General features: G+C 35.2%; 2 protein-coding genes across 2 annotated transcripts; both read right to left on the reverse strand.

The window, feature by feature from the left end:
- Window positions 1–772: 772 nt before the first annotated feature.
- On the reverse strand, window positions 773–1,733 carry LOC113497340. The gene is made up of 2 exons (XM_026876861.1): window positions 1,521–1,733; window positions 773–1,234 (listed from the first exon to the last, which is right to left on the reverse strand). Exons 1-2 carry the CDS (start codon window positions 1,563–1,565, stop codon window positions 779–781), a joined length of 501 nt encoding a protein of 166 aa, XP_026732662.1. The 5' UTR covers window positions 1,566–1,733; the 3' UTR covers window positions 773–778.
- Window positions 1,734–2,365: 632 nt separating this feature from the next.
- LOC113497341 (multidrug resistance-associated protein 1) lies at window positions 2,366–26,449 on the reverse strand. Its single transcript, XM_026876862.1, has 25 exons — window positions 26,159–26,449; window positions 22,893–23,198; window positions 19,941–20,207; window positions 19,393–19,586; window positions 18,317–18,502; window positions 17,945–18,199; window positions 16,776–17,016; window positions 15,531–15,668; window positions 14,013–14,159; window positions 13,478–13,562; window positions 13,192–13,389; window positions 12,938–13,114; window positions 12,721–12,854; window positions 11,990–12,200; window positions 11,792–11,911; window positions 11,582–11,688; window positions 11,337–11,480; window positions 10,809–10,884; window positions 8,509–8,732; window positions 6,262–6,479; window positions 5,916–6,114; window positions 5,740–5,838; window positions 5,231–5,651; window positions 4,990–5,156; window positions 2,366–4,851 (listed from the first exon to the last, which is right to left on the reverse strand). The coding sequence occupies exons 1-25, from the start codon at window positions 26,204–26,206 to the stop codon at window positions 4,657–4,659; spliced, it is 4,557 nt and encodes a 1,518-aa protein (XP_026732663.1). The 5' UTR covers window positions 26,207–26,449; the 3' UTR covers window positions 2,366–4,656.
- Between the last annotated feature and the right edge of the window lie 929 nt (window positions 26,450–27,378).

A 27,378-nucleotide genomic window follows, 5' to 3' on the forward strand; every position in this document is an offset into this window, starting at 1 on the left:
ACTATCCAAATAGTACTTAAATCTTAGGGATAAATGTCTACTTATAAGATTTGAGGCTCTTACGTTTAAATCTTCGAAGAGATTTAAACGCTTCAGATATAAGGTGAAAAGCCAACCTAGGAGCCACACGAAACCAATCACAACTCTGACGCACCGGGTTGGCTGCGGGTAAGCATAAACACTGCCAACTGGTATAAATTAATTTAGGTATTAACTAACTATTCAAATATATCATACTATTTTCTCAAGAAAATAACTTAGTCTTCATCGTCATCTTAGTCATGCAGGGCATGCCAGCAGGGGCTCAGTTGAGGCTCAGTCGAGTTCATTAAAATATTGACTTGGACATCAAAAATATAACAGACTAGCTGTTGCCCGCGACTTCGTCCCCGTGGGTAGAAGATATAAGTTATGATTTATACCTGCCCTGTTTTTTTCACATTTTCCATTGTATCTTCGCTCCTATTAGTCGCAGCGTGATGATTTAATGTAGAAAGGAATTTGATGTAGAAAAAAAAATAAACAAAATTACATAGCATGTACCATAAATATTTAAAACATACTAGCTGTTGCGCAAGGCTTCGTCCGCGTGGTTAGAAGAAATTGCGACTATAACTTGAGATTTAAACTATCCTATCTCTCAAGTTTGATCGAACTGCACATGGTGTGCGAATTTTATTATAATTGGTTAAGTGGTTTAGGAGTCCATTGAGGACAAACATTGTGACACGAGATCTATTTATATTAGATGTATTTCAATAAAAGAACTGAATTCATGTTATTTTATATTTTCTAAAGTGTTAATCATTTTTGATAACATATCCTTATCAATTTCATACATTGACTTGTTGATTTTTCCACTTTTATTTAAAGTTGAAAAAGTTAACTGTAATAATGGTGTTTTTAATGTTTTTAAATCACTTGTCCCCAGAATCATTTTTGTACACCAGTTGAAATCAACAACAGTTTCACAAAAATTACTATTATAGTGATTGAAAGCAGCAACCAGAACTTCTGATTTATTACTTTTGAGGAAGCTAAGAAACAGTCTCACTCTGTCCTCTGGCCACCCCTTGCTGGACACATACTCTTCTATTTCTGAGGAATCAAAATTACACTCAGACAATATTGCTAGGAATTCTTTTTTAGCCAAATTAATACTTTCGTCATCTATCGGAATTTTCTGTGGTTTTTGTCGCGAGCAATATAAATTGCTCAACACTTCTTGTGCCACCTGAAAAATTACAAATATAGATAATTCTTGTCTACATTATAGGAATATAAAGGGTCTAATTAAAAGCTAAGAAATAGATTAGAGATGCAACTCCTGAGAATAAAGTACTACACTACACACATCCAAATGATAGCACACGATCTCCAGCAATTGTAGGATTTGGAATAAGATTATTCTATATTTGTCATGTTTTGTCTTAGAGGCAGTTCCCATTGAGAAAACTAAGTCATGTTTACATGTTTATAGTTTTATACTCCCAGACTGTTGACACTGTACGAATACTCACTGTTTGGAACTCGTCGAGTGATTCTATTTGAAATAGTTTGTCCATGTCAATTATTGAACTTAAATTGTTTGTAATCACTGTGCACTGTGTACACAACCAATAAACGACCCAGAACCATTCAAAGTAGATAAATCTTCAATGATCAAAGCAGAAAGAAAACTTAATAAGCTGTCAAGGTATTGTCAAGATGACAGAAAGTACAGAAACTAACCTGACATTACTTGTTACGTTTATAGATAGTACTACAAAATTACAATAAAAAAGCAAGTACATGAGAATTATCAATACCAATAATAAATGGTTTATTAAGCACTTGTATATTTTATTACATTTTGTTCGACCTTATGACTTATGACAACAACTTTTTGAACGCTTTTTGCCTATACAGCGTGGCGCACCACGGGTGTTCTGAAAAATAAGTTTGATATTCTAAAGCAGATAATATCGGAAATAGGTCGGTATGATATAAAATGAGATCATGAGGGGAAATAAAGATTTAGGTTTTATTCATATATATTTACTTGGTATCTAAGGCCAGTAAAACAACCTTTTAATACAATTATTAAAATGGCAACACAGATCAGAAAAAATGTGGAAAACTGAAAAGAAAATTGGTGCAATAATTTAAAAAATTACGTGGAGTTGGAAAAGAAATGATGAAATGCTAGTCAGAACTCCGAGTAGAAGAGAAAAACTAAATAAGATCAGCGTTCTGTCATTATAATAATATATTTTTCTGGTCTTTGCAAGTCCATTTAACTATTCAGAGTAGCGTTCGCATTTAGTCAATTATTTTAGAATCAATTGTAATTAATTATACCGTCATCAATAAAAAAAACAATACGTATTCTATCATATGGTAAAACATTTTTAATTTTAATGCATATTGAAACAAGGTTAACCTTAAATTACTCAATAGGCACAAAAGTGAAGACTAATCTACTTACATTCTAACCTGCCTTGTTGTATGTGGGCAACTTTTTACATATTGTACACTTTAACATTATGAACATGTTTTATACATAGAGGTACAAACGAAAATTTATTTCCTTTATTAATAACAAGAGAAATTTTAATATTATTGCGCAATTTAAATAAGGGATTCAAGTAATTGCAGTAACAGGTTTACTTAGTGTTTTCTAAATGTTCCTCTATTCCTTCAGCACATAAAAGCACACTTGTAAAACACCGGCTTAAATTAACAAATAATAATGTCGGCATAAAGAGGTTGTGATTCGGTATTTCTAAGCGGCAAGAACTGCTGAATAAGATTGTTAATTTTACTTTTTAAATCTATTTATGCATTGTTGAAAATACGGTTAAGAGAAGTCTAATATTTATGTCTATTGTATAAAAACTTCAGGTGTTACATAAAAAGTAATTATGGAACCTGCTATTTATGTTGGGATATTAAAAAGAAAATAATAATATTCTGGTTTTAAACCTTTCTTTTTAAGTACCGATTGTTCGCACTTAGTTAACTGTAATATTTAGTTTGCTACCCTTTAAATGTTGATCTAAAAGTAAAAGCCATCCCATTAAAAATAATAGTTAATGGTACTTATTATAAGTACGATGAAGTCTTCATTAAGCATAAGGCAATTTTAAAACTACAATAATTGTAGTTTATAGAATACTTAAAAGCTACAAAGCACAAATAATCAAAAACTGTGATATCATTACGCGTTCCAAAACGTATGTTTACCGCATTAATGTACAATATTGTGACGTAAAGTTATAAAACAGAACATATTCATTAATATATATTTGTAGTTTATATACATGATCCTTTACAAAGATAACATTAAGTAACTTTTATTAAGTATAATAAGTATATTACAATTTATGGTTAGCACTCGAGCAAAGACCGTAACAACTTCGCCTTCAAACCAAATATTTGGATCAGACAACCTATGACCTATGACCGATAGAAGGAGTATGTTTCTAGGATAGTTTTACAATCGTTGTCAGTCGCTCTGTAACACAATTATTTACTGCGGAAGGTTACCGAATATCCAATTCGCAAATTGAAAAGCAAAAGGTGCGTGGTAACTTATTTGCCATAAATGTATTAAATTCATGTTTAAATTATATCCAACCTGTAACACAACAATAACGAAAACATTACACCTTAATTATAATACATCGATATCTCAGATTTTAAGTAATTACATAATCAACCAAACAAAAGTAATTTGTTATAATTAATAATAATATTATTTCAACAATAATTTCACAATCCTAATATAGTCGTAGTGGCTGAGATATAAAAGTTTCTAAGTACTATCAAGTTAACCTATTTTAGTTAGCATGCAATCAAACCGCCGCAATCTAAGTAATCTCTGTAACTTCATACTGTGACTTTTCGTTTCGGGGAGGTAGGTAATATGTTAGAGTTTACGTAAGTCTAATAACGAATTAAATTTTAAGTACATACGTAACTGATTTAATTGAACACATTTTGTAATGTTTCGCAAAGATTTTAATTTGCAAGCAATTCTGTTTTGCCTAAGAATTTGACTTAATCATAAAATTCTTAGAAAAATAATTGTAGCCCACAATTACTTACCAAATTAAAATCATCCACGACTGATGTAGCATGATTTGAGCTTACTTAAATTATTTACCACTACCACTACATAACTGAAACTCATTAAAATCTCACCCTGTCAAAATACTTAAGTACTATTTCGATATCAAAAACACTATTATCCATTTATTTGTTACTGTGATGAGTTGTAAATGTAAATGCTTCAATTGTAATACACTAAACACTAAAACAAAATTGTAGATGTCAAATGCATTAGTCCTTACTCTTTACTATATATACTAAAGGCAGCATAGAGCAGCTATTTCGAGTTGAGAACGTAAGATTGGAAATACATTATTACACAAGAAACTAAATTTCTTATACTCTCAACTATTGCGTTGCTATAACAACTGTAACAGACAAATTGACATCTGGAATGAGGTAATAGTTTTTATATGTACTGCTGTCAATCTCTAATTTTGTGTCCTATAACATTGATTTGGAAGAAGATAATTGAACTTGTTTACTTGTAACAGATTACCACTGAATGAGTGGCATTTCACAAAGAGGAATGGAAAAGTTGGTAATTTATTTTGAGTAGATTAATTAATTAACTAGCCCAGCATCTTTAGCCATGCTGTAGAATATAGAATTCTTATCCTGTAACAGTTGTTCTGGCGGGGCATATTCCACGAGTTGGCCCTTGTCAAGCACCATGACCTTGGTAGAGTCCATGATGGTGTTCAGCCGGTGAGCAATTGTAAGTACTGTGCAGTTGGCGAACTCAGTCCGGATTGTTTTCTGTAAAAAAAAGGCATGTTTGTGATGATAATGTTTAGGTTAGTAAATTACATAACAATATTTACTTGGCTAAAACACAACGCATCGTATTGTGATATTTATACAATGCGAAATACAATCCACATTCAGTTAGGCTACCTGTATGAGTTCATCGGTCTCGAGGTCGACGGCGGCAGTGGCCTCGTCGAGCACGAGCAGCGGCGTCTTGCGCAGCAGCGCGCGCGCCAGACACACGAGCTGGCGCTGGCCCACCGACAGGTTCTCGCCGCCCTCGGCCACCTCGTGGCGCAGCCCGGCGGCCAGTCCTGTAGGGGAGCGGAGGGTCAGTCAGGCAGCAGGCGGCAGCCAGCCAGCAGTCAGCGGTCAGGCAGGCACTCACCCAGCACGAAGGGCTTGAGATGCGCCAGCTCGAGCGCGCGCCAGATCTGGTCGTCGGTGTAGGTCTCGAAGGGGTCCAGGTTCATGCGCAGCGTGCCGGAGAACAGCACGGGGTCCTGCGGGATGATGGTGATGCGCGCGCGCAGCTGGTGCAGGCCGATGCTGGCGATGTCCAGGCCGTCGATGAGGATGCGGCCGCCCACGGCCTCGACGATGCGGAAGAGGCCGAGCGTGAGCGTGGACTTGCCGGCGCCCGTGCGGCCCACGATGCCCAGCTTGTCGCGCGGCGCCACGGCGCACGTGACGTCACGCAGCGCGGGCTCGGCGCCGGCGCGGTACGCCAGCGACAGCCGCTCCAGCTGCAGCGCGCCCGTCTCCGGCCACGTCGCGCTGGGTCCCACGGCCGTGTTCCAAGCCGCCTCCTAGTAATAACAACAAATATTCGAAGCTGTAATAATGTCTAATAATAACTAGATACTAAAAAATACGGTCTCTACCGATTTACTTTACCTGCTCTGTTTCTGCGTACTCTTTTATTCTCTCCACGGCCACGATATTGGTTTCAACGTCGGATGTCATGCGGACCAACCAATTCAAAGTTTGCGTTATCTGAAAATATTATTTTTTGTTGATTAAATATTTGTTATTAATAAAATGACTATTTAAAAAAGATTCTATTTATGTACCTGTAAAGCGTAACTGACAGAGAGACCCACAAGGCCTGCACTGACAGTGTCTCTGTTGAGCACAGCGAACATTGCCGAGAAGAATATGATAAGATTGCCGATCATTTCAAGCCTGACAGCCAGCCATCTGTTTGCAATGCAGCTGGGATAATAACACGATTGGTTGTGATCAACACCTCGCTCAGATTCTGTAATGAACCTATAAAGAAAAGAGAATAATTAAAGTAGGCTATCTTCAGTTATACGACTTATATTTTGATTTATTGCGTGCTCTATCAAGTCAAGCAAAATGCAGATCGTCCTTTCAACAATCTATGTCTTAAAATATACAAAATTGTCTGTTTACCTGTCAGCAACGCCATAAGCTCGAATGGTACTAGCGCCAGTAATACTTTCACCGAAGTGCGAGTATATAGGCGATCGCGACACCGACTCCAGACGTTTCAATTGCCGCGACGTGGCGACGTAGAATCTCTGTATGACGTAGTATATCACACCGATAGGGAGAATCACCGCCATGAAGATCGGGGTAGATAGACTTATCACGAACAGAGTTCCCAATACCTACACATTAATTATATGTTAGCAAGTTCACTTGCTCCACATGTCAAGGTTACTTACCTTATGATGTGTGATTCAATGAAATTATAACCCATGAATGACGTACGTTCACTGAATAGACAGTTTGCAGAAAAAGATCTTGGTTGGTACATGTCTAAAATGGTAGACTTTTGGACATAATATGGTTTATACACGCATTAAAACTTATCACGGAATGACTTCTTTTCTCTCGTCTTCAGTTGTTCAATGTTCGGGCCAAGTCCAAAAAATCACACCCATACAAAGTAACCATAACAACTACACGTACAAATAAATGTAAATGGACTGGGATCAGTTTACAAACATGATTAAATTTATAGAATACAGAATAGTAAAAAATAATCAAATCCATGATATGACCACGACGATCCATCCGTCTTAACCCAAAATCGAATACATACATAGTTACCTAATTCCAACAGTTTAAAACTTGCAGACAAAGCACATGACTATGGCAGGTCACCGATGAAAACAAAACATGTGCTATGCGAACGTAAACGAATGACATAAACGTAACAGAACACCCATAACGTGATATAATTAGTTGTCAGCGTTGGGATTACCTCAAAAATGCACCACATCAAGTCGGAGATCTGCGAAGGAAGGGCCGTGTCCAAAATTTCCACGTCTTTAGAAAATCTAGTGAGTATCCTGCCAACGGGCGTGACTTCAAAGAATTGCAACGGAGCCTTTAAGACGTGCTCCAACAATAGCTCGTGGAGCAATCTCGCCGCCCGCCAACACGCCAGATATGGCATTAAGTCGGCAAAAATTGATCCTATCGCTGCAACAACATCCACGGATACTCGTTTAGTAGCTAATATGATACCGAGCGTCTCACTGGATCTTGATAATAATGAATACATTGTTTATGATGGCCAAACAAATACTACCGGGAATTAACGACTACTGTCTAAGTCGGTGGCTATTAACTCTGAGAAAGTGCGATCTAGATGGTAGCTACGCGAAATAAATTACATGCATACTTTATACTTTAGCATTCTTCTATTCCTAAGATTGAGGTAGGCAGTGAAAGCAGTAATAAGAATTGAAAGTACAACTAAAACAAGGGTTAGAAAACAAGATAAAGAAAATAAGTACATTTATAAACTGATCCCTTATTAAATAAAGATAACTTACGTATCGAAGATATTACAGAATAAAGTTTGCTACATGGTAGGTTTGTAGCATAATTTATTCTGTGAACTCAAACTCCCGACATGCAGACAATTCGCACAGATAGTGTAAATAGTAAATACTTATTCTTATTCTAGATTAGTACGTACAGGTCGCGCCAATAAAACAATAATTGTCTCACAAGTGACCGATAGCAATAGCAGAACAAAGACGAGAATACACAAAAAAGGTTTTTTTTTATTATGCTTTCCTTTGATGTAAATATAGTCGATTATATGTCTAATTGATTTTCAATCAATAAAATTTTGTATAGGTTAAAATTAGCTTCCGATGTGACTTTTAAAACAAATTTATGAACGAATTACCTGATATGTACGAACAAGTCATTAATTCATAAGCATTTCTGTAATACGTTGCCATTGAACCACAACATAAACCAATAACAATGCGGTTCTTATATCGTATTTACTTTACATGTTTGTTTAAAATGATTGTTTAAAATAGCGCTTTTAGGTTAACATAAAGTTCAACGTACTGACGGCTGTATACGTATGAACACGTTGCAATATGAAACCGGTATCACTGCAATTATTACGAGAAAACGTAATATCGTTGTCAAAAATTACATTTGCACGTGAGTAAAAATCCTTTCTTCACTACGATATCGTTGTATTAATTTTTCCAGTTATTCGTTAGGCTGTCAGTAACCGCAAACGGAACAGGTATTTGAAAAATGTATTATAATAATGCTTTGAAAACACAAGTGTCGGATACAGTCGTCGGTAAATTGCGTAGTTTTCACGAATGGAACAGTAGTAAGTCATGTCGGTATAGGCACGGAAGAATCGAGTCGTACCGCAAAGAAGCAGGAGGTCCAGCCCCTGAGCACCATGGGCAGCACGTTGTCGAGCACGTCCACGTCCTTGCTGAAGCGGTTGAGCACGCGGCCCACGGGCGTGCAGTCGAAGAAGCCCATGGAGGGCGCGTGCAGCACGCCCGCCAGCAGCGCCGCGTGCAGCGCGCGCGCCGCCGCCAGCGTGCCCAGGTACAGCGCCAGCGACGACACCGACACCGACACCACTGCCATACAGCGCAACACGCTACACTACCGCCCGCCCGCCGCCCGCTGCCCGCCGCCCGGCGGACCCGAGCGACCAAATATTTCCATATCCTAGCGCTCTTATACAACTTTATTTTTATTATATACTAAAACCGGATCTCGTCAAATATTTTCAGTCGAGAATCTGTTCGACCAGATGGAGAAAACTTCGTGCTTCCTACACCAAGAGGCGATAATGCGCAAAATAGGCTGTTTGACTAGTTTCTAAAAACCGATTCATACTATTTATTGTTTTTTCAGGACACTAGAAATAATATCATTTTGATGTACAAATAAATAAATCGTTTTAAAAAAACATTATTAAATATGCTGTTTAAGCTGTCAAAACGCTTGTTTGGCAATATGGCATCGTATCATTGTGACGCCATGTGATTCTAAGTAATATATGTAGAAAGTTTTGTCGTTTTATGTAGTTTAATAAGCTTTGGCTATAAATAACTTAAAAAAAGTTGTAAATGGTGCACAATGTTTCCCAGAAGATTTGTGTCGTTTAATAGCCACAAATATTTATTAGCATTAAAACATACAGCATCATCTATGGCTTTAAAATAACACTAGAGAAAAAACAAATTAAGGAACGTATGCTTCTTAGCTTCGCATCATTTGCTTTATGAACACAACAACAAACGACTGTCGTCACAGTTAAGCGAGCCACTCAAAACCGTTTTTAATTAATAAAAAAAAAATTTTTATTAAAATATTCAATATTTATAAATAACTTTTTAATTGTATTACCTACGCGGATGGGTATAAATAAAGTTTCATTTTTCTTGCTGTCAAATAGCCTATTACCGGGACACTACCGTGCTAATATGGAACATTTCGAAGCAAAATTACGAAATCACGGTATTCATTCTACTTCAATTGTGTATAGAGTAAAAATAAGTTTGTATAAACATTTTTTTTTTGCTTAGTGACGATATTAAACCACTTCCTTAGACAACATAGCTTAATTAACCATACACCTTACTAAACGAAAAGATTAGTATAGACAATCTTGAGTAGTTATTTATTTTATATTAATTGGGAACGCGAGAATATAATTTATTATAAATAAATTATAAAGAAAAATAGCTTTGAAAGAAAGAAATATTGAAACAAAAGATTGCATGCTGCATTTATGTAGTATTAAAAATTGGGACCTTACTCCTATATATAACATATGAGAACCACAATAACAAAGAATGAAGGTGCAGAGTAATCACAGAAATCATAAATTAGATAGAAACATTAACGGTTACACTTGTAACTGTAGTAAATGAAAATATTATTTTGATTACTAAATTTTTAAAATTGCTACTTTTATTGTGATTCTTATACATTTCAATATCTACTTTGATGAATATATTATTCTGAAAAATCCATGCACTTGGAGAGTTAAGTACCTAAGTATCCCTAAAAAGTTAAAACCATGCAATGGATTGAAGATAGATATTAAAAAGGATAAGATATTTTAGATTAAAAAAGGGAAGAAAATATAATTTAGATAAAAATAAAGAGTAAAAATGTATTCATTATTACAAGTTTCCACCACATTTACCAATCCCAAATATTTTTTTACTAAATATGACATGTATTGTTTGAATCCTGAACCGATTTACGTGAAATAAATAAGTGCTAAAAACCAGGTTTACTTTTGACATTAATTATTATTCCACATTTGTTATTTTGAAAATCAGGGGAACATGGTTTGATGCACCTCAACGGTTGCTTAAAGCCATGGCATTCAAAAGGTACACAAAATAAAATCCACAGGAAAACATTTTTTTTATAGAAATAAAAATACAATTCAAAACGTTTTTTAGACTATTAAATTTATAAAGTTTCTAAATTTTTATGAGGGCTATAATATTGTTATCATTATGAGAAAAAATATACTTTAATATTTTTCTTGAGAGAAGGAAATTTTGTCCAATATACAAAAGTGTTTAAATTGCTTGGCATGGAGAGGTCAGTTTTAGTTTATATTAAATTATTAGCCTGTAACCAAATGTCAATGTTGTTAAAGTGTTTGTATAATTGGCTGTCTATGTTACCTTGTCCTATGCCGAGCCCGCCGTACACACCCAGGTACATGTCACGTCGCTGTTTGTCTACGGTTCCATTGACTATCTGTAAACGAAATATTAAAATTAAGATTGGAATGAGAATTTACCGTTAGTAGTACTGATGGTAGAGACAGTCAGGAAATTTCTCGAATATTAAAATTTTGGACACTTTTACACTTGAAACAATAATAGTTATAATAAATAGTGTTTTGTATCAGAACAGAACTCAAAAACTCCAAACGCAGAACTTTAGCTGAACACCGTTAGTATTAAATTTGTTATCGACCTTTTTTGCTAACTGTAGCTACTGAAATGTCTTAGTTTGTTATCTTTCTACCGTGTTACTCAATTAAGTCGCTTATTAAATACAAGTAATACACTTATCGCGGCGGTATCGATCCGAGCGGATATGCTAATGAACTCATGTATGCCTTATGATAGAAGTTATAGAGTGAGACAAAATAATAAATGATTTAGAATAAATAAATTAAATGATAACTTTTAATAAATGCATACCATTTGGTCGTCATTCGCCCATTCAGTGAGCCAGTAGTTGGAGCCGACTTGGAACACTTGCAGAATAAGATTCATTACCACAGTCACCACAGACGATAGGATTCCAACGCTCATGAGATAGTGTTTGTATACACCCCATTTTACCTGCACACATATTTTGATTACACTCATTTGCATTAAGATACAAGATAGTTATTACAAAATTATTCAATTCAGTTTATGAATAAATATTTTTATGGACTTACACTTCCAGTTTCAGTTTTCTCAGTTTCTATAAGCTTATTTTGTTTCTTTAAGTCGTTTGGTGTTACGCTGTCTGGGGTCTTCCGTTTTACGCTACCGGCACGGTCACCTACACATAAAGGACGGTAAAGGTTCTGTTGCTACGAAACTAACAAATAATTTAAGCAGTGTCAGAAAAGCAATAGATAATTTCTTAAGATATGTAGTCTTACCCGCTGCGGCAGTCTGATCGGATTCCGAAGCACTTTCGGAGAGTGACCGAGCTCTTTGTAACTTGTTTTGGAATTCACTACCAAGTTTACTTTCAAGGTCTTGTTTAATTTCTTTTAGTTCTGTAAATAAATAGAATTCAGGTTTGTGAATGCACTTTTACATGCTTACCGGACTATGCATAATTTTTCTGTAGGTACCTTCAGGAGAAACTCGCTCGGCATCACTCAAATGATGCAGTAGGAACTCTGCGAAGGCGCCCTTCTTCTCGAGCAGCTGCTGGTAGGAGCCGGCCTCGGAGACCTCGCCGTCGCGAAGCACGACGACCAGGTCCGTCTGCGCCAGGTACGACACGTTGTGTGTCACCCACACGCGCGTCTTGCCCTTCAGCAGCCCCGCGGGCCCGATCACCTGCACAGCGGACACTAGCTCAGGCCGGACCGACGCGGGTCGATCCGGTAGAACGACACGTTGTATGTCACCCACACGCGCGTCTTGCCCTTCAGCAGCCCCGCGGGCCCGATCACCTGCACAGCGGACACTAGCTCAGGCCGGACCGACGCGGGTCGATCCGGTAGAACGACACGTTGTATGTCACCCACACGCGCGTCTTGCCCTTCAGCAGCCCCGCGGGCCCGATCACCTGCACAGCGGACACTAGCTCAGGACGGACCGACGCGGGTCGATCCGGTAGTACGACACGTTGTGTGTCACCCACACGCGCGTCTTGCCCTTCAGCAGTCCCGCGGGCCCGATCACCTGCACAGCGGACCCTAGCTCAGGCCGGACCGACGCGGGTCGATCCGGTAGTACGACACTTTGTGTGTCACCCACAAGCGCGTTCTGCTATTTAGCAGGCGAGCGCTTCCTATCACCTGTTCGTGGGCACTCAGTCGAGTCACGCAGATCAGTCCGTTCAGTAGATACTCACCTTGTCGAAGATGTGCTTGCCTACGTGGGAGTCCACGGCGCTGAGCGGGTCGTCTAGGAAATAGTTGTCGGCGTCGAAGTACACTGCGCGCGCTAACGACACACGCTGCTTCTGACCGCCAGACAGGTTTATACCTGCACATACGAACAAACCATAAATTATACATTTCCCTTCTTACACGTAACAAGTCTATGGGTTAGAAATAGTCATTGTATACCTTTCTCGCCAATTTCAGTTTGATCTCCACCAGGTAGTACGTCGAAGTCAGGTTTGAGAGCACACACGTTTATCACATTATTATACTTCTGTTTGTCGAGTGGGTGACCGAATAAAATGTTGTCTTGGAGTGTTGCGTTCTGAATCCAAGCCTGTTGTGGCACATACGCTATGCTTCCTAAAATGAACACAAAAAATATAAGCAATCGGCAGATGTATAAATTATTAATTTAATTGAATGTTTGATGTGTTTACCAGTTGTATTAACGCGTCCTGACATTTTGTTCATCTCTCCCAGTAGTGCGGACAGCAGGGAGCTCTTGCCGGAGCCAACAGCGCCGACGACGGCGACTAGAGACCCGCGCGGTACATGCAGGTTTATGTTCTTCAGGACGGGCTCAGTGTCTTGTTCACCCCACGAGAAGTGACCACTCTCTATCACAATCGGGTTCGCTAAAAAGTGGTAAATTTTTAAATATTTTTTTCTGTTCGTTCTAACGGTATAAATCACTTTTCAGAGACATCAAACAAAGAGACTTACGATCTTTCGGGTCGTGTTCAACGGAACTAATATCCAATTCCTCGCAGTTTAAAAATTTGTTTAATCTTTTTATTCCAACGGCTGTCTAAAAATGTAGATATTATTGATTAATATAAAACCTAAGTTTAATAAGCAAAACAAACTGCAATTCAAAATACCCTTACATCCTTTTAACCACACCAAGCTAAATATTCTACCAAGCATCTAAGGTTAAGTAAAATCCATACATCTATGTTAAGTAATTAAGTGCATTAATAAACAATTTAGTGACTTAATCCAAGGAATGTTAAAAGAAATTTCAGTTAAATGAGTCGATACATGAAAGTTGGAAGGGGAATTTAAAATTATTCGTAATCTATTCACACTCATTTCATTAGTGATGTCAATACGAGTGCAAAACATATAAGTTAATTACGGTTAGTGTTAGCTTGTTACGTAAATCATATAATATTATTGATTCGTTAAAATATTTACTTCCTTTATATAGCGTCACAAGTTCACATTTCACACAGATAAATCTTATATGGTAACTTACTTGTACGACATTCGATATAACGTTAGGCAGCATTGACAGAGGGAAACGTAGTATGTTGAAAAGAGACAACGCTACGAAAGCTCTCTTAGAGTCCAGCACTTCGGTGTCGTTAACCAATACAAAGCAGCCGAACGACATCAGCGACACCTACGACACCATTCCAGTTATTACAAGTGGTACCATGCAAGAGCGGCTGGACCGAAAGCTGACCGAGTCTACGCCGTGTCTTCGCTACAATACTACGTGCAATTAGACTTCACATCTTTACTTTTTCATCTACTTTTGAATAGCGAATGCACGAGTGTCCATAGTAAAACACAACGTAAACTGACAAATGCCCTGTCATCTCCTCAATAATGTACTATAAATATATGCATGTTAGTGTGTCTGTATGAAAGAACCATAGCCTCGTATGTAGATATAAGAGGTGTGAGCTCGACGTGGCACTACCTCGATCACGGATACGATGATGAGAGGCAGTAAACCTAGGGGCAAGTGCATTGTGTAAAACAGAGACATCGACACGAATATATTTTCAGCTGTCAGGATATTGTTCTCAGGGTCGATTATCAGAAACGTGAAGAAGGTTAGGAAGGTCACCTTAAAAACAAACAAAATTATGTCAGCATGTTTCTGAATTTAACAGATAAGAATTATAGTTTGATATATTTTTAAATTGATGTTATCTTCTAATTTATCTTCAGTTCAATTGTTTACGCAGCATTCACTTAATTTAGGTCACCAAATTCAGGGATGAAGACTAGTTTTTGCATTTGTTTTTCACTTGTAAACAAAAAAGATTTTACTTTTCATATTTAACCAATATCCACATTGGTGTAATACTTACGTATTATTACTATACTTATAAACTTTTATAAAACAGATAATTAAATTACAAATTAACATTACCACACTGGGCTTAAATAGTAAATAGAAGATCGATGAAGCGGCGTGACTTACAAATTAAATGCGTTATCATACTCTTATGTATGCTATTGTCCGATATTTGCAAAGTAATACAACTATTATCAGTAGGTAAATCATATTAAAACGACATCATGTAAATGGTATCACACTCGTCAATCAAAATATTAATAAACATTGATAATAAGTGAGTAATCCAAACATTATTATTTTTTATCGAGTCCAAGACATTCATAATATCTGATAATAGGAATTGATTTGCTGTGATATTATAATATTAGGTAATTGATAATATTCATATGTTTGGAAAATAAACATTTTGGAGTCTTGAATTAAATATTTAATTTTAATGAAACATAGTATTTTGTTTTTTGTGGTTTTCATACTTAAACCAAATTGGATATGGGTTTAAATAAATATCGCGATTTTGATTTTTGTGATCATGATTTAAAGTGTGAAAATAAATTACTTAGTAGTCGGTTTTCATTACATTTAGGTGTCAATGTTGGTAGATAAAACATGAGATACACTGCTTGAGTTTTGGTCTTCTTGAATATGTGTATGTGTTTATTATATTTGCATGAAATGACTTACCAAGAATGGTGCACAAGACCATATAAATGAGGTAGCAGAGTTAAGATAAGCAGCTTGTTTCAAAACGTGCATTTCCTTGTTTCTAATTTGTAAGATTTGTGCTTCAAAACTTGGTTCCCAGGCGTACATTTTAAGGACCTACAAAAAGATCATGTGTTAAAATAACATAACTATGTAACAACAAAAATATGCAATTATTTCTAGAATTTACATACTGTAACTGTTTCGTAAAACATTGTGGGATAAACTACATATTTGAATCTCTATCACGTGTCTATCAGTTTGTTTGTTTTGTCTTAAATAGTACCCTGTGAAAAGCGGTCACCGTACCCGCTTCTGTACGAACAGTTACATATCAATACAAAAACAGCATAACGCAGTTGATGACGCAATAGTAAACAATAATATCATAAAGTTTCACTTGTTTAAACTAAATGGTGCTGTTCGAGTAAAAAAAAACAATGGTTTTTTGATAGATATATCTATGCTGCTAATGACTTCTGTGACTATTTTAGAAAGTTTTAAGTTAGATACAAAATATCTAATCTAATATATAAAATTCCCGTGTCACGATGTTAGTTACCGTACTCCTCCGAAACGGTTCGACCGATTCTTATGAAATTTTGTATACATATTGGGTAGGTCTGAGAATAGAACAACATCTATTTTTCACACCCCTCAATGTACAAGGGATGCCCACACTAAAATTAACTAATACAACGTTTGCTGGGTCAGCAAACGTTGTTTTGCCGATTTTATTTATTTTGTTTTTTTAATAAAAATTCGCCTCATTCCAAAAATCTAAGTAAATGACAGATAAATTTGCACTATGCACAACGTTAAATGTAAGTCAATTTAATTCATATTCTCATTGTTAATATTTAGTTCACAGTTAGTGTACATTTGGTGTTTGCGTAGTGATATGCTATATCAGTGAATCAAATACGATATGTTTTGTGTTTATTGATAACGATGCCGTGCTGGGAAAGTTATCTTGCTCAATATTGTACAGTATGGTGAAATCGCTCAACTTCGAGTACTATGTTATCTAAATTGTTAAGATTTACATTATTTTTGTCCTAGCTGTAAATCTTTGTGATATAGAAGATTTCTTTATTTATACAGTTCAATTTTTGTGTAAGTGTGTTATAAATATTACATATTTTATTTAGATATAATAAACTGCAGTGTTTATCTGAAATCCATTGAATCCATTGGATTACAGATGAATGAATGAAAGATTACCTTAATTCCATTGAGAACTTCGTTCATTAGTTTAACTCTTTCGTCTTTGTATTTCATTAGCCTAATTTGAAGAGTTTTCACCCTGTTGGCGATAAGTCCGTTGACAGGAATCAAAATGATCATCACAGCTAAACCTGCGAGAACAGACGGGCCCAAGATACCCCATAGGAAATACAAGGCGAGCGCGATTTGGAGTGGCGCCGACCATATCATGTTTAAGTATGCAGTCAGCTCAATGAATCTGAAAACATAATAATATAGCCAATTAATTTCCGCCTAAGTATTATTTTTAGCTAATTTTCTACGTATGAAGTACTATATCGATGAGGTCACCGAACTGTACAGTAATTCTTAGTAAATTAGCGTTTTGTTAAATCATGAGAGTTGCCATCCCCTTCTGGCAAAAACTAAATGAAACAAATTTATTTTTATTGTTAATTGTGTCGCCAATCATGAAAACCAGGTTTGAGGTGTAATATAACTTGAAATATGTAGTTGTTTTATGTTGTTAACTCTTAACAACTAACTACAAAAGTATTAAGAAAATTTAATGCTACTATAAAATTTTAAATTCATCAATAAAGTTTTATAATTAAAAATCGTTCTATGTTGAAATAATAAATGTTTCTGTTTGAGATTAACATTTATTTTGACAGTAGGTAGCTGACATCAATGTTATCTTAATGCTAACTGAACTAATATCACTTCAAATATTACACAAAAAAATATGTTTTTACGTTTGTTTCTTTTATTTATCTTATTTAAGACGCATCATTTCCTACAATAACGAGGAAATATATGGTAGCTTATATGCGCAAAGATAACTTTTTTTTTATATCTTAGCATTTGTTGAGCAAATTGTAAAAACACGCGCATGAATATAATAAATAGCTTCCGTTGGATTAGTTCACTATCGAGATATTTCATCTTGGACTTCTAAAAATAATAAGATAATGCACGGGTTTGTGTTTATCCTTAGACCCCAGGGGGTTAACGGTGAATCTTGCATAAGGAATTTTCGTTTTGGCGCTACTTTTGTGAAAAATATGTTAACCAATTATTGCCGATGGCTGTTGAACTTGAGTTGAATGCGGTCAAATTCTGTTTTCATAAAGTACCATGCCTAACAATAGGCACGTTTAATTGAAAAAAAATGTTACAAGCTTTACCTTTGAGCGTCCACCGACATAAGGTTGACAATTTCTCCGACGGTGGACTCTTTCCTCGAGGCGTTCGACATCCGAAGTGATTTTCTGTAGATGGAGCTCGTCAGAGCAGTTCTTATCCTCATACCGACGAGATACATTCGCGTGAAGTAATGTGCCAGTAACATAGTTTGCACGGTAGCGCACGCAAGCAGCGCAACTGCATAAAGGTAACCCTTCCATATCGGCTCATCGCCTTGCACGAAACCTATTAGGAGCCTGAAAATAAGACACTAGTTTTATACGACTCATCATAATGACTCATAGGTAAACCTTGCTTATAAGTAACAATGACTGGCGCTTTTGTTGTGTACATTAGATACAAAATAATCTTACTTGAGTAATTGTGGTGACAGGAACATAAGGCAGTCATTGAAGAGCTTAAGGAGTGCTCCGAACAGGAACTGTCCTCCGAAGGCTAGGCATAGCGAGGGCAGGATGGAGGCCGGCTTTTTCTCAGTTTCAGGCTTGAAATTCACGCTAGCCGAAGTCTTGCGGTACGTGGCTTTCGTACCGTTTGCTCTTTTGTGACATGAAAATAATGAGATAGAGGTATGTTATAGTCAATTGCAGTGGAAACTTATGCATTTTACATAAGTTTTCCATTTTATATACGTTGTCTGTTAACGAAAATAAAAAGTATTAGCTTGTCAAACAAACTATGGTTTAAATAAGTATATATAATTAGATAGATATTATGTTTCACTGTAATATTTATAGTATTTTGATAACAAAGGAATTAATCTGATAAAATTAAATGTAATTGCTATACAATCGACCTTTTTTAAGCTGTCATTATCAAAAATAGAAATTCGTCAAGAACTTGACTGATACTATCTATTTAGATAAACTTGCGGACATTGATAAATATGTAATGAAATGACAAAGCAGTATTACCTAATGCGGTAATTATCAGAGTACGAATTTCGATTTTCAATCACGTGCTCCTATTTAATGATAAGACATTCATGAAAATCATGACATATGCAGATTTTTTTTTTATTATAAACGAAATGAATATTAATTTTAAACAATAATCTATTCACATCTGAACTCGCAAACTCGCAGTGAGCTAGCGGGAAGAAGCCGGTACCCAGCAGAGGGACGTATAATAGACGGCTATTATTATATCAATATAGTTTATAATGTAGTATATTATATGCAATATAGCATTTAAATTGAGACAAATAAAAACAAATTCCTACGAGAGGGTAAAATAAATACGGGTATTTTGGTGTATAAAACATGACATACATTACTAGTAACACCTAACAATATTTTCGAGGAACATCTACAAAAACCATTGAATGAATCGTTATCATGACGTTTTACCTTGATGTGTCAAAAATGATTGAAGCGGAAGAATAATATTTATAGGTGAAAAAATGTACTTATACATATTGAGTACTTACATTTCGCGTTTCTTTAAAGACTTCTCCCAAAATTTGTCGAACTTTGGTACGACTTCTTTGGAACTGTCTTGAGGGTTGAGGGCCCATAGATCTTCCTCTGTTAAACTTCTGCGGAATCCAGTTATGGCAAGCGGGTCAAACCAGCTGAATGTAAGGCGACTTGGAAAGCCCGACGCATTCTCCGGACACAGGTTCTAAATTACACAAACAATTACAAATCTGACCTGTAACTATACAACCTCTATAATATAATAATAATTATTATCGTAGGCGTTGAAATTAACGCTTACGTAATTTAAACATTCTTGCGGTCGAACCTTGTATTTCTTTTGACCTTTAGATTTTGTAAAAAATCAACACAATTATATTAATGAATAATGGGATATAGACGTTTGAGATATAATTTTCCTCTAGCTCAGAGTGTTTTTGGCGAAGGCCATATAGATTTTGGATCGATGTTCATACTTTGTGTTGTGACAGCACACGAAACCATTTTATTGGTTGTCGGTTCGAACTAACCTTCTTGTAAGATAAGAAATGATAATTACCTTGTCGTATTTGTAAGGTGAATCTCTCGGTGGCAAGTCGGCGAAACAATTCAATATGAACATGAGTACAACCAGTGGGTAATACACCATGTAGCTGACGAAATTATATTGAACATTTTCATCGTCGGTGAGATAGTAATGTTCCGTTATCTGAGTTCTCAGCTGGGGCAGGCCAGCGAATATCAGAAGTAACCAAAAGAAGAATAGTACTCCCGACGCTCTCATACCAAACTTTCTATTGTAGTACAATAAAGTTGCTGATAAAGCCTGTATGAATAGAATGGAAAATAGAGGTGTTAAAAATATACGAAACATTTTTGTGGGTTGCCATATAACGTAAAGTCAATAGTTTGAGCTCTGCACCGTTTAAATATTTGTGTGGTCTAAAGATACTTTTATTCGAGTAAAATATGAAGAGGGCCTACTTTACATATTATTACACACTTTTTTATTTGCTGTAGACAAAGCCAAGGAATTAATAAATATTTTGAGAAATCATGTTATTCAATTCGTGGTATCGTATTGTTTACAATGCCGTTCTTTTTACATAAATCTTTATAAAATCTGCAGCTGAATGTATCTGCGTGTCTCTATTTTAGTAACACACATAATCTAACTCTTGTGAGTAAACAGGTTTTTGAATACTTACTTTAAAGTCTCACCAGAGACAAAACGAATATTTGAACATAAACAAACAAACTTATACTAGTGGAATTTAAATAACTATCAGTGGCATCACGAATAATATTTGTTACGTCATCTAAAGTTAGCGTTTTAGAAGTAATGAATTCTGTAAAAAGGTAGCAGCTACTTCGTATTAAGAGATAAGAAGTATTACATTGAACAAATTAAAAAACCTACTTAGATGTTATGTTAACGATTAAAGACTATCATAGGTATAACGTGTACATTAGCTTCCGATTGATAATAAAATGACTAGTAATGTACATTATCTACCGTACCAGTGTCTACTAAACTAACAGAGATATTAAAACATGGCCGGACAATTTCTGTTTATTAATTACTACCGCTCCGACTTCGTACGGTTGCCATGAAAATAAACGTCATTATTGTACGTGTTAATATGTAGAAATTGTAATGATACTTACACATTACAGAACTTTAACATTATTTCTGCGTACAAATACCTCTTAATTTGTAGTTATTTAGGAAAACAAATCGTCACAGAAACGACTTCGTGTAATAAGATGCATTGATTTGATATTGATAAATTGTTGAAATTTTTAAACAGATTAACTTAAACTCTTACATATTGGATAGATAATACAGATTTGCGTTATTTTTATCTAGACATGATCGTCGGCCTGTTTTAATGAATGTTGTTAAACCTCTTAGATCGATCTCGATTTGTGAGGAACGAGATTAAACAACTTCTCCGCGTAACAGATACCGTTATTAACACATTTAGATCGCCATGTTTGTAAATCTATAGTAACCGTTGGGATGATTAAAACATGTATAACCTAGCAATGTTGTAACATAATAAAAAAAACTATATTTTTCTCTTTTATTGCGTTATGCAAACTACGTTTATCTATACTCAGTTAAAGTGTAACAGGTGCTTACTTGCTAGTGGCTTAAAAAATGAGTTGCTTTTTGATAACAATATAATCCGCTTAACTGTTATTGGAATCATAGATATCATGATTACATAACATTAAATAGAATATAGATAAAATATATATTTTCGCACATTGTACCAATGCCAAACTTAGATATCGAGCGACAAGCTAATATCCAATCTCGAAATAATTTATGAGGAAATTCGATAGTCATGCAACAGATTCACAAAATGAACCACTTTATCGACATGTGTTGTATTGCACAATGGAAGCATATATACAAGCGTTGTCGTTTATAACTGGACGAAGTCCGTTTTATGTCATATTCGAGTCGTTTTTTGAAAGATTAACCACATATTGTGATTATACCAGAGTGAAGGTCAAAAGTTTGAAGATCCGTTTAATAGTAACCACAGCGTTCCGCAACATAATGAGCGCCGGTCCCTCGAGGCGTAGCCTAATAGATTATGGGTGACGTAATATTTTTTTGTCGGTATGTATGTGAGTAGTACTACGTGCTTAAACAATCTGTCAAGGTAAATGAATGCAATACTTAATGAAAGGGCTCTTGAATTTAAAATTTAGGAAACTAAGTTAAATACGACAATACAACACATTTATGTTTTAGTCAAGCTAAATATTACGGAGTGTTATAAAATATCGTTATGATAAACATGACACAGCAAAAAGACTGAAATGAAGTGGTCATCATTGTCCTTGAAAATAGACTTATATAGTGATGACCAATGAAAGTTGTACTTTGTTTGACGAGTCTATATTGGAATCGACGTATTAAATAATGTTACGCTTATATTGTTAGACAAATAAGCAGCATTGAGTATAAACAGTTACTAACCATAAAAATATCACTTTAACATGCAATATCAAATATTCTTCTGTTTACTATAGCATATAATATTAAATTGAATTACAGCCTATAAACAATAATAACGTGAGCCGTCGGGGGCCATAATTACAGTCAAGAATAAGGACAGTCATTAGCCGACGAACACTAAGTTCAATTGATTGCATTCTCATCTTAGAATTAAGTAGGTATTGCGGTTGTAAATTATATGGATACTAAGTTAACAAAATAGGTGTACGATAGTCTAGCGTTCTCGCCCTAAGCGACATCAAACTTTACTATTTAAGATAAGAGATTAGAACCGATTTAAAAACAAAGCTTTATCACCTTAGTAATAAAAACTACTATTCATTAAATTGTTAGCTAAGGCACTAACTAAATATCCGCGATACAAAAATCTATCGACCAAACAATTTTATTCGTTCGTGCAGAATCCAACCTACGACAAAGAGAACGAAATCTAGGGATCATGATTATAATAATATGGATAGAAAACATACTTACAAATGTCAAAATCTTTACAATAGGACTATAGTAATCTGCATTAAACACTTCTATTTCACCCTGCGACGAAGTGTGCACTGTGACGCCCAGATCCACAAACTTTAACACTATCAAAAGGCAAGTTATGAACAGCTTGCTGATGTTTAACATGTTCCATGGTATATTTCTTTCTTTGCTGTTCAATATGTAGTAGGTGTCAAGGATCGCCGCGACCCATAAGTACAAACACGGTGTCCATACCAGCACTGTCTTTTGAAAACATGGCGTAAGCTCTGGGTTGTCTGTGTACCATGTGAGACTGCTATTCTAGAAGAAAAAAGAATACAAAGTTCGGTTATTAAACACGAAATGTAGGTACCAGAAAGAACATTGTGGTTAAGATCGATATGAAAGTGTTACTCGACCGTAAGCTGTTTAGATAATATCGCTGTTAGGTTAAAAAGACAAGGACATAAATTAACTAACTAGGTTTATATTATGACACAGTAAAGAAGACTACGAACCTACCCAGTTACCCAGATGTATGCGATAACGAGTCGGGATACACTCGTATACATTATTACGTTAATGCACAGTTATCGACTTAAAATAACTATTCTCATTCATGAGCGAGGTCATTGAAATTGGTATGAACCGTTACTTTGTTTCCGTGAATCAGTGATAAAACGACGTTTGATTTTTATTATAACCTGTATTGATAACGATATCGGTATCGATATTCATAATTTCTGTCTATGAGCGAAGCTTTTGATCGACCAAAAATTATTAAAAACTTTGAATATTATGTCATTAGATATCAAATTGTATGGACGACAAACTTCTTTGTCTTACGTCTAGTACAGCCAAATTGGGTCTACGGCCTGTGGTTTGTTCCGCTTGTTGGCTTGTTGCGTTGTACAGATGTGTACCCATAACACTTCAATTGACTTCAATCATACAAACGGTATGGCGGCGACGTTCCCTTTGTGTGGTCGCGCTCATGTCGCACACATGCAGTGAGCCCGTATATCGTGCATTATTTAGATAAAAATTAACCGTTTTTACGAATATACTTGAGCAGTTAAACAATTTCGGCCGAACTCTGACAGAAATCTAGCGCCAGATGGTTCGCCAATAACAACGCTCTACAATTAGAGCACGTGTGTTATCTAGAAATGTAGCGAAACGCACTGCGGTCGATGTGATTTTAGTGGGCAGGATTGATGGATAAAATAAAACGAAAAAATGCCCTACAATGTTTTCACATAGTACTTTACTGTCTAGTTCATATAACATTGTCTATAGAAGTTTATTCAGGTGTATGATAAGTACATGAATTTAGCACCTAAATAATAGCAACCCATAAATATATGGTAAATATACTTCTGAATAGTCTTTCAAAGTATTGTACTTATGTATGTACACTATCTTTTAACACAGTACTCTACTTTCTTATGAGTAAAACATTTTTTTGTTTCAGTTCTAGAGCAGGGTTAGTTTCCATAATATTTGCCAATATATGTATATACCTACTTTAAATTGATGTAGTTATCTTTCCTATCCATCCTTTTTTCAGCTATTAATAATTTATGTACCATCTTCAATAGAGCGATGACAAGGCATGTTATAAAAAAGGTTGCAAAATGTTGTGAAATACGGTAAGTTGATCTGAATGTTCTGATAATTGAAAGTGTTAGTATAAATTAATTTGAATACTAAAATTAAGAGTATTTTTTTTTGTATTTTCTGGACTTTACGGTTATGAATTAGTTAGTTACATAATAATTTATAATAAAAATTGTTATTTTAGGTTTTACTAAGGATATATTAATACAAATCCACACATAATAATATGTTATCATGACTCATCATAATTCCATAACACAAAAGCATGCTGTTATTAAAATACAACAGTAATTGTAAAAATCTCATGGTTGAATATAATATTTGAGAACCTAGTATAGAAATCTGATAGAAGTAATAAAATATTTTTTTCTTAATTAACATTTCAATTCATCAAATTTCACTTGTATAATTAAAATAGCCTGTGCAAATTTAATTATTTATGTTTTTTATTAATTTGTTTGAATAATAATTAGAAGAGTTACAATAATTAAACATATATTATAATTGTTGGTATTTTGGATATAAAGAGGATTCATACATAAATATTAACATAAATTTATGTGATGACAATTCATAAATAATCAGGCAAGTAGAATAGAGTCAAGTTAGTGTAAATGTTAGAGTAGTTAACAAAAACAGGTTTTCTTCAATGTTGTTATAGAAAATGGCTCGGGTCATGGTCATGAGGTTTTATTCTCAGCTAATAAGTGTTACTCAGAAAAGTTGGGTAAAAAATAAATAAGAACCTCTTTGTTAAACAGTATATAAATACAATTTAGATATTAAAGGGCTTGTATAATAGGCAGTAATATTGTCAGAGCTTTTAATAATATTAATTGAATGATAGAAAAAGATAAAATAAAATTAAAACAACCAGATATTAGATTGTAAAATGAATTTTAATCTATAATTTAAAAATAATTGTATTAGAAGCAGGGACTGATTGTGATAATGATTCAAAAGTAGAATAACTCACTCTACATACAATTTTAGTTTTTAAGTTGCTTATATTTTTGTATGTGAGGTTTTTTTTGCTTTGTTAAACAATTTTTAATATCCATTTTTCTATTTAGTAATTTAACGAAGTTTAAATAAGCTGCCAAGTATATTAAACCCTATACTATTAGTACAGCTTTGAATTTGGGTCAAGTGCTCAAATAAGTTTCATATAAGATTTTTTTTCAAAATAGCTTAACAATACCAGACTTAGAGACAACTAAATTTGCTACTAATCAAGATCAATTTATGCTTTAACTTATTTAAGAAAATACTACTTGTCAAAGGTCTATCTTCAAAACAGTTATAAATAAATGTAATATCAAAAAATATTTTTCTGCAATGACACTGTTTCTGTTAACAACATTCTTACATAATTTACTGTTATACTGGTTGGTATAGTAGCTGGGGGAAAAAAGAACTACAAATGACCAAGTTTTACATTATCATTACAGAAAAATAAACTTAAAACGGCTAGCATTAATTTTCCCACAGAATTGACCTTTAATCTCAATATTACGTGCATCCAAACACCAGAAAGATTGCTAATTAAATATAAAATCAACTTTTTCACTTATAAATGAAGGTACCTACATGAGTAAAGTTCAGATTGTCACAAATTCGTCTTCTACTTACATACGAAGTATTGGCATGGTTTTACTTACCCAAAATACTGATCCGCAGAAGGAATCAAGCGAGGAATTGTAAGACATTGTCACAATTTGTGATTATAAGTTTATTGTAACTGCCATAAATTTTCGATGAAACTGACACTTTTCCGATTCGTGTACTGTCTTTGAATGTAATTCAGAATTATTAACGATAACCCACAGTTCAAAAATATTCATTCACTGAAAACTTAAAGTTAAATTAAGTAAAAAAATTCGATAAATTTTTAACATCACACACCACATCACACCGCCACCGCACCGCACCGCCGCACACCATAGAATAAAAATTTCATCATCATAGACATTTATAGCGAGACGAAATCTCGAAATAGACGACACAATGACGTTTTGCTAAGTTTGGATTCTGGGCTTTTAAGAATAATTTATAGTCAGTGGTTTGAATCAAAGATTCGTAAAAATAATTTTTTATGCACTTCAAAGAGTTGACAACTACCATTTAGGGATTTTCTCACAAACCTAGTATAGTTACCGGCACGGATCTTGAGCGCTCGGCTGAAGAGTGGGGAACGCTTTGCGCATCAATAAAACGCCAATCAATTGTGCGTATTCGTTGTCTTGAGGTGCATGCAACTGCAGTACAGAACGAATTTCAACCAATCACGAGTGACGGCTATGACGCAATGCGCTGCAAGCCAATCACTGCACTTTAGCCCGCCCCGCGCTTCGCTTCATACCGCAAAAGGGACCCAAAAAAACACTTCTGCGCAGGTGAAGGTCAGCGCTCGAGATCCGTGCCTGTAACTATATTTATGCTACACTAGGTTTTCTTTTCTTTTATGTTTGTATGTCATTGTTAGGCCAAATAGGGTTTAAAGACCTGGTTTTATTTCACTAAATTATTTTTAAAGTCTCGCAACCGTCATTAACGCATTCCCCTGCTCTCAACCCAATTGCTGTGAGTGCTGACTTGCAGCGAATGTGGACGAACAATCACTGCTAAAATCGGCTTTATCAGTCACTGGAGAGCACTCCAGCGAAGCTCTCAAAATTAAGAGCAGATCCAAGTCGCTGTGGCTGAAATCGGCCAGGATCAATATAATATCTTCTTCCACACTTTAATATCTGACGTCACTTCACAAGAAACACTCTTTGCAGGCTTAAGGCATATCGTCTTTTACTTAATCCATCCATCATTTCTTTGGTCGCTCTTTTGATCTTTTCCCCTGTATCCATCTACATCCATGCTCAACACC

Source organism: Trichoplusia ni, chromosome 9, assembly GCF_003590095.1.
Source record: "Trichoplusia ni isolate ovarian cell line Hi5 chromosome 9, tn1, whole genome shotgun sequence".
Taxonomy (NCBI): Eukaryota; Metazoa; Arthropoda; class Insecta; order Lepidoptera; family Noctuidae; genus Trichoplusia; species Trichoplusia ni.

Excerpts from the sequence above, each read along its gene's own strand:
- LOC113497340 (XM_026876861.1), bottom strand. The coding sequence starts at position 1,565 with ATGGACAAACTATTTCAAATAGAATCACTCGACGAGTTCCAAACA. Across the intron at positions 1,235-1,520 it reads CACTCGACGAGTTCCAAACA|GTGGCACAAGAAGTGTTGAG; the intron begins GTGAGTATTCGT and ends GTAATTTTTCAG.
- LOC113497341 (XM_026876862.1), bottom strand. The coding sequence starts at position 26,206 with ATGTCTTACAATTCCTCGCTTGATTCCTTCTGCGGATCAGTATTTTGG. Across the intron at positions 10,885-11,336 it reads GGGCGAATGACGACCAAATG|ATAGTCAATGGAACCGTAGA; the intron begins GTATGCATTTAT and ends TTTCGTTTACAG. Across the intron at positions 4,852-4,989 it reads AGACCGATGAACTCATACAG|AAAACAATCCGGACTGAGTT; the intron begins GTAGCCTAACTG and ends TTTTTTTTACAG.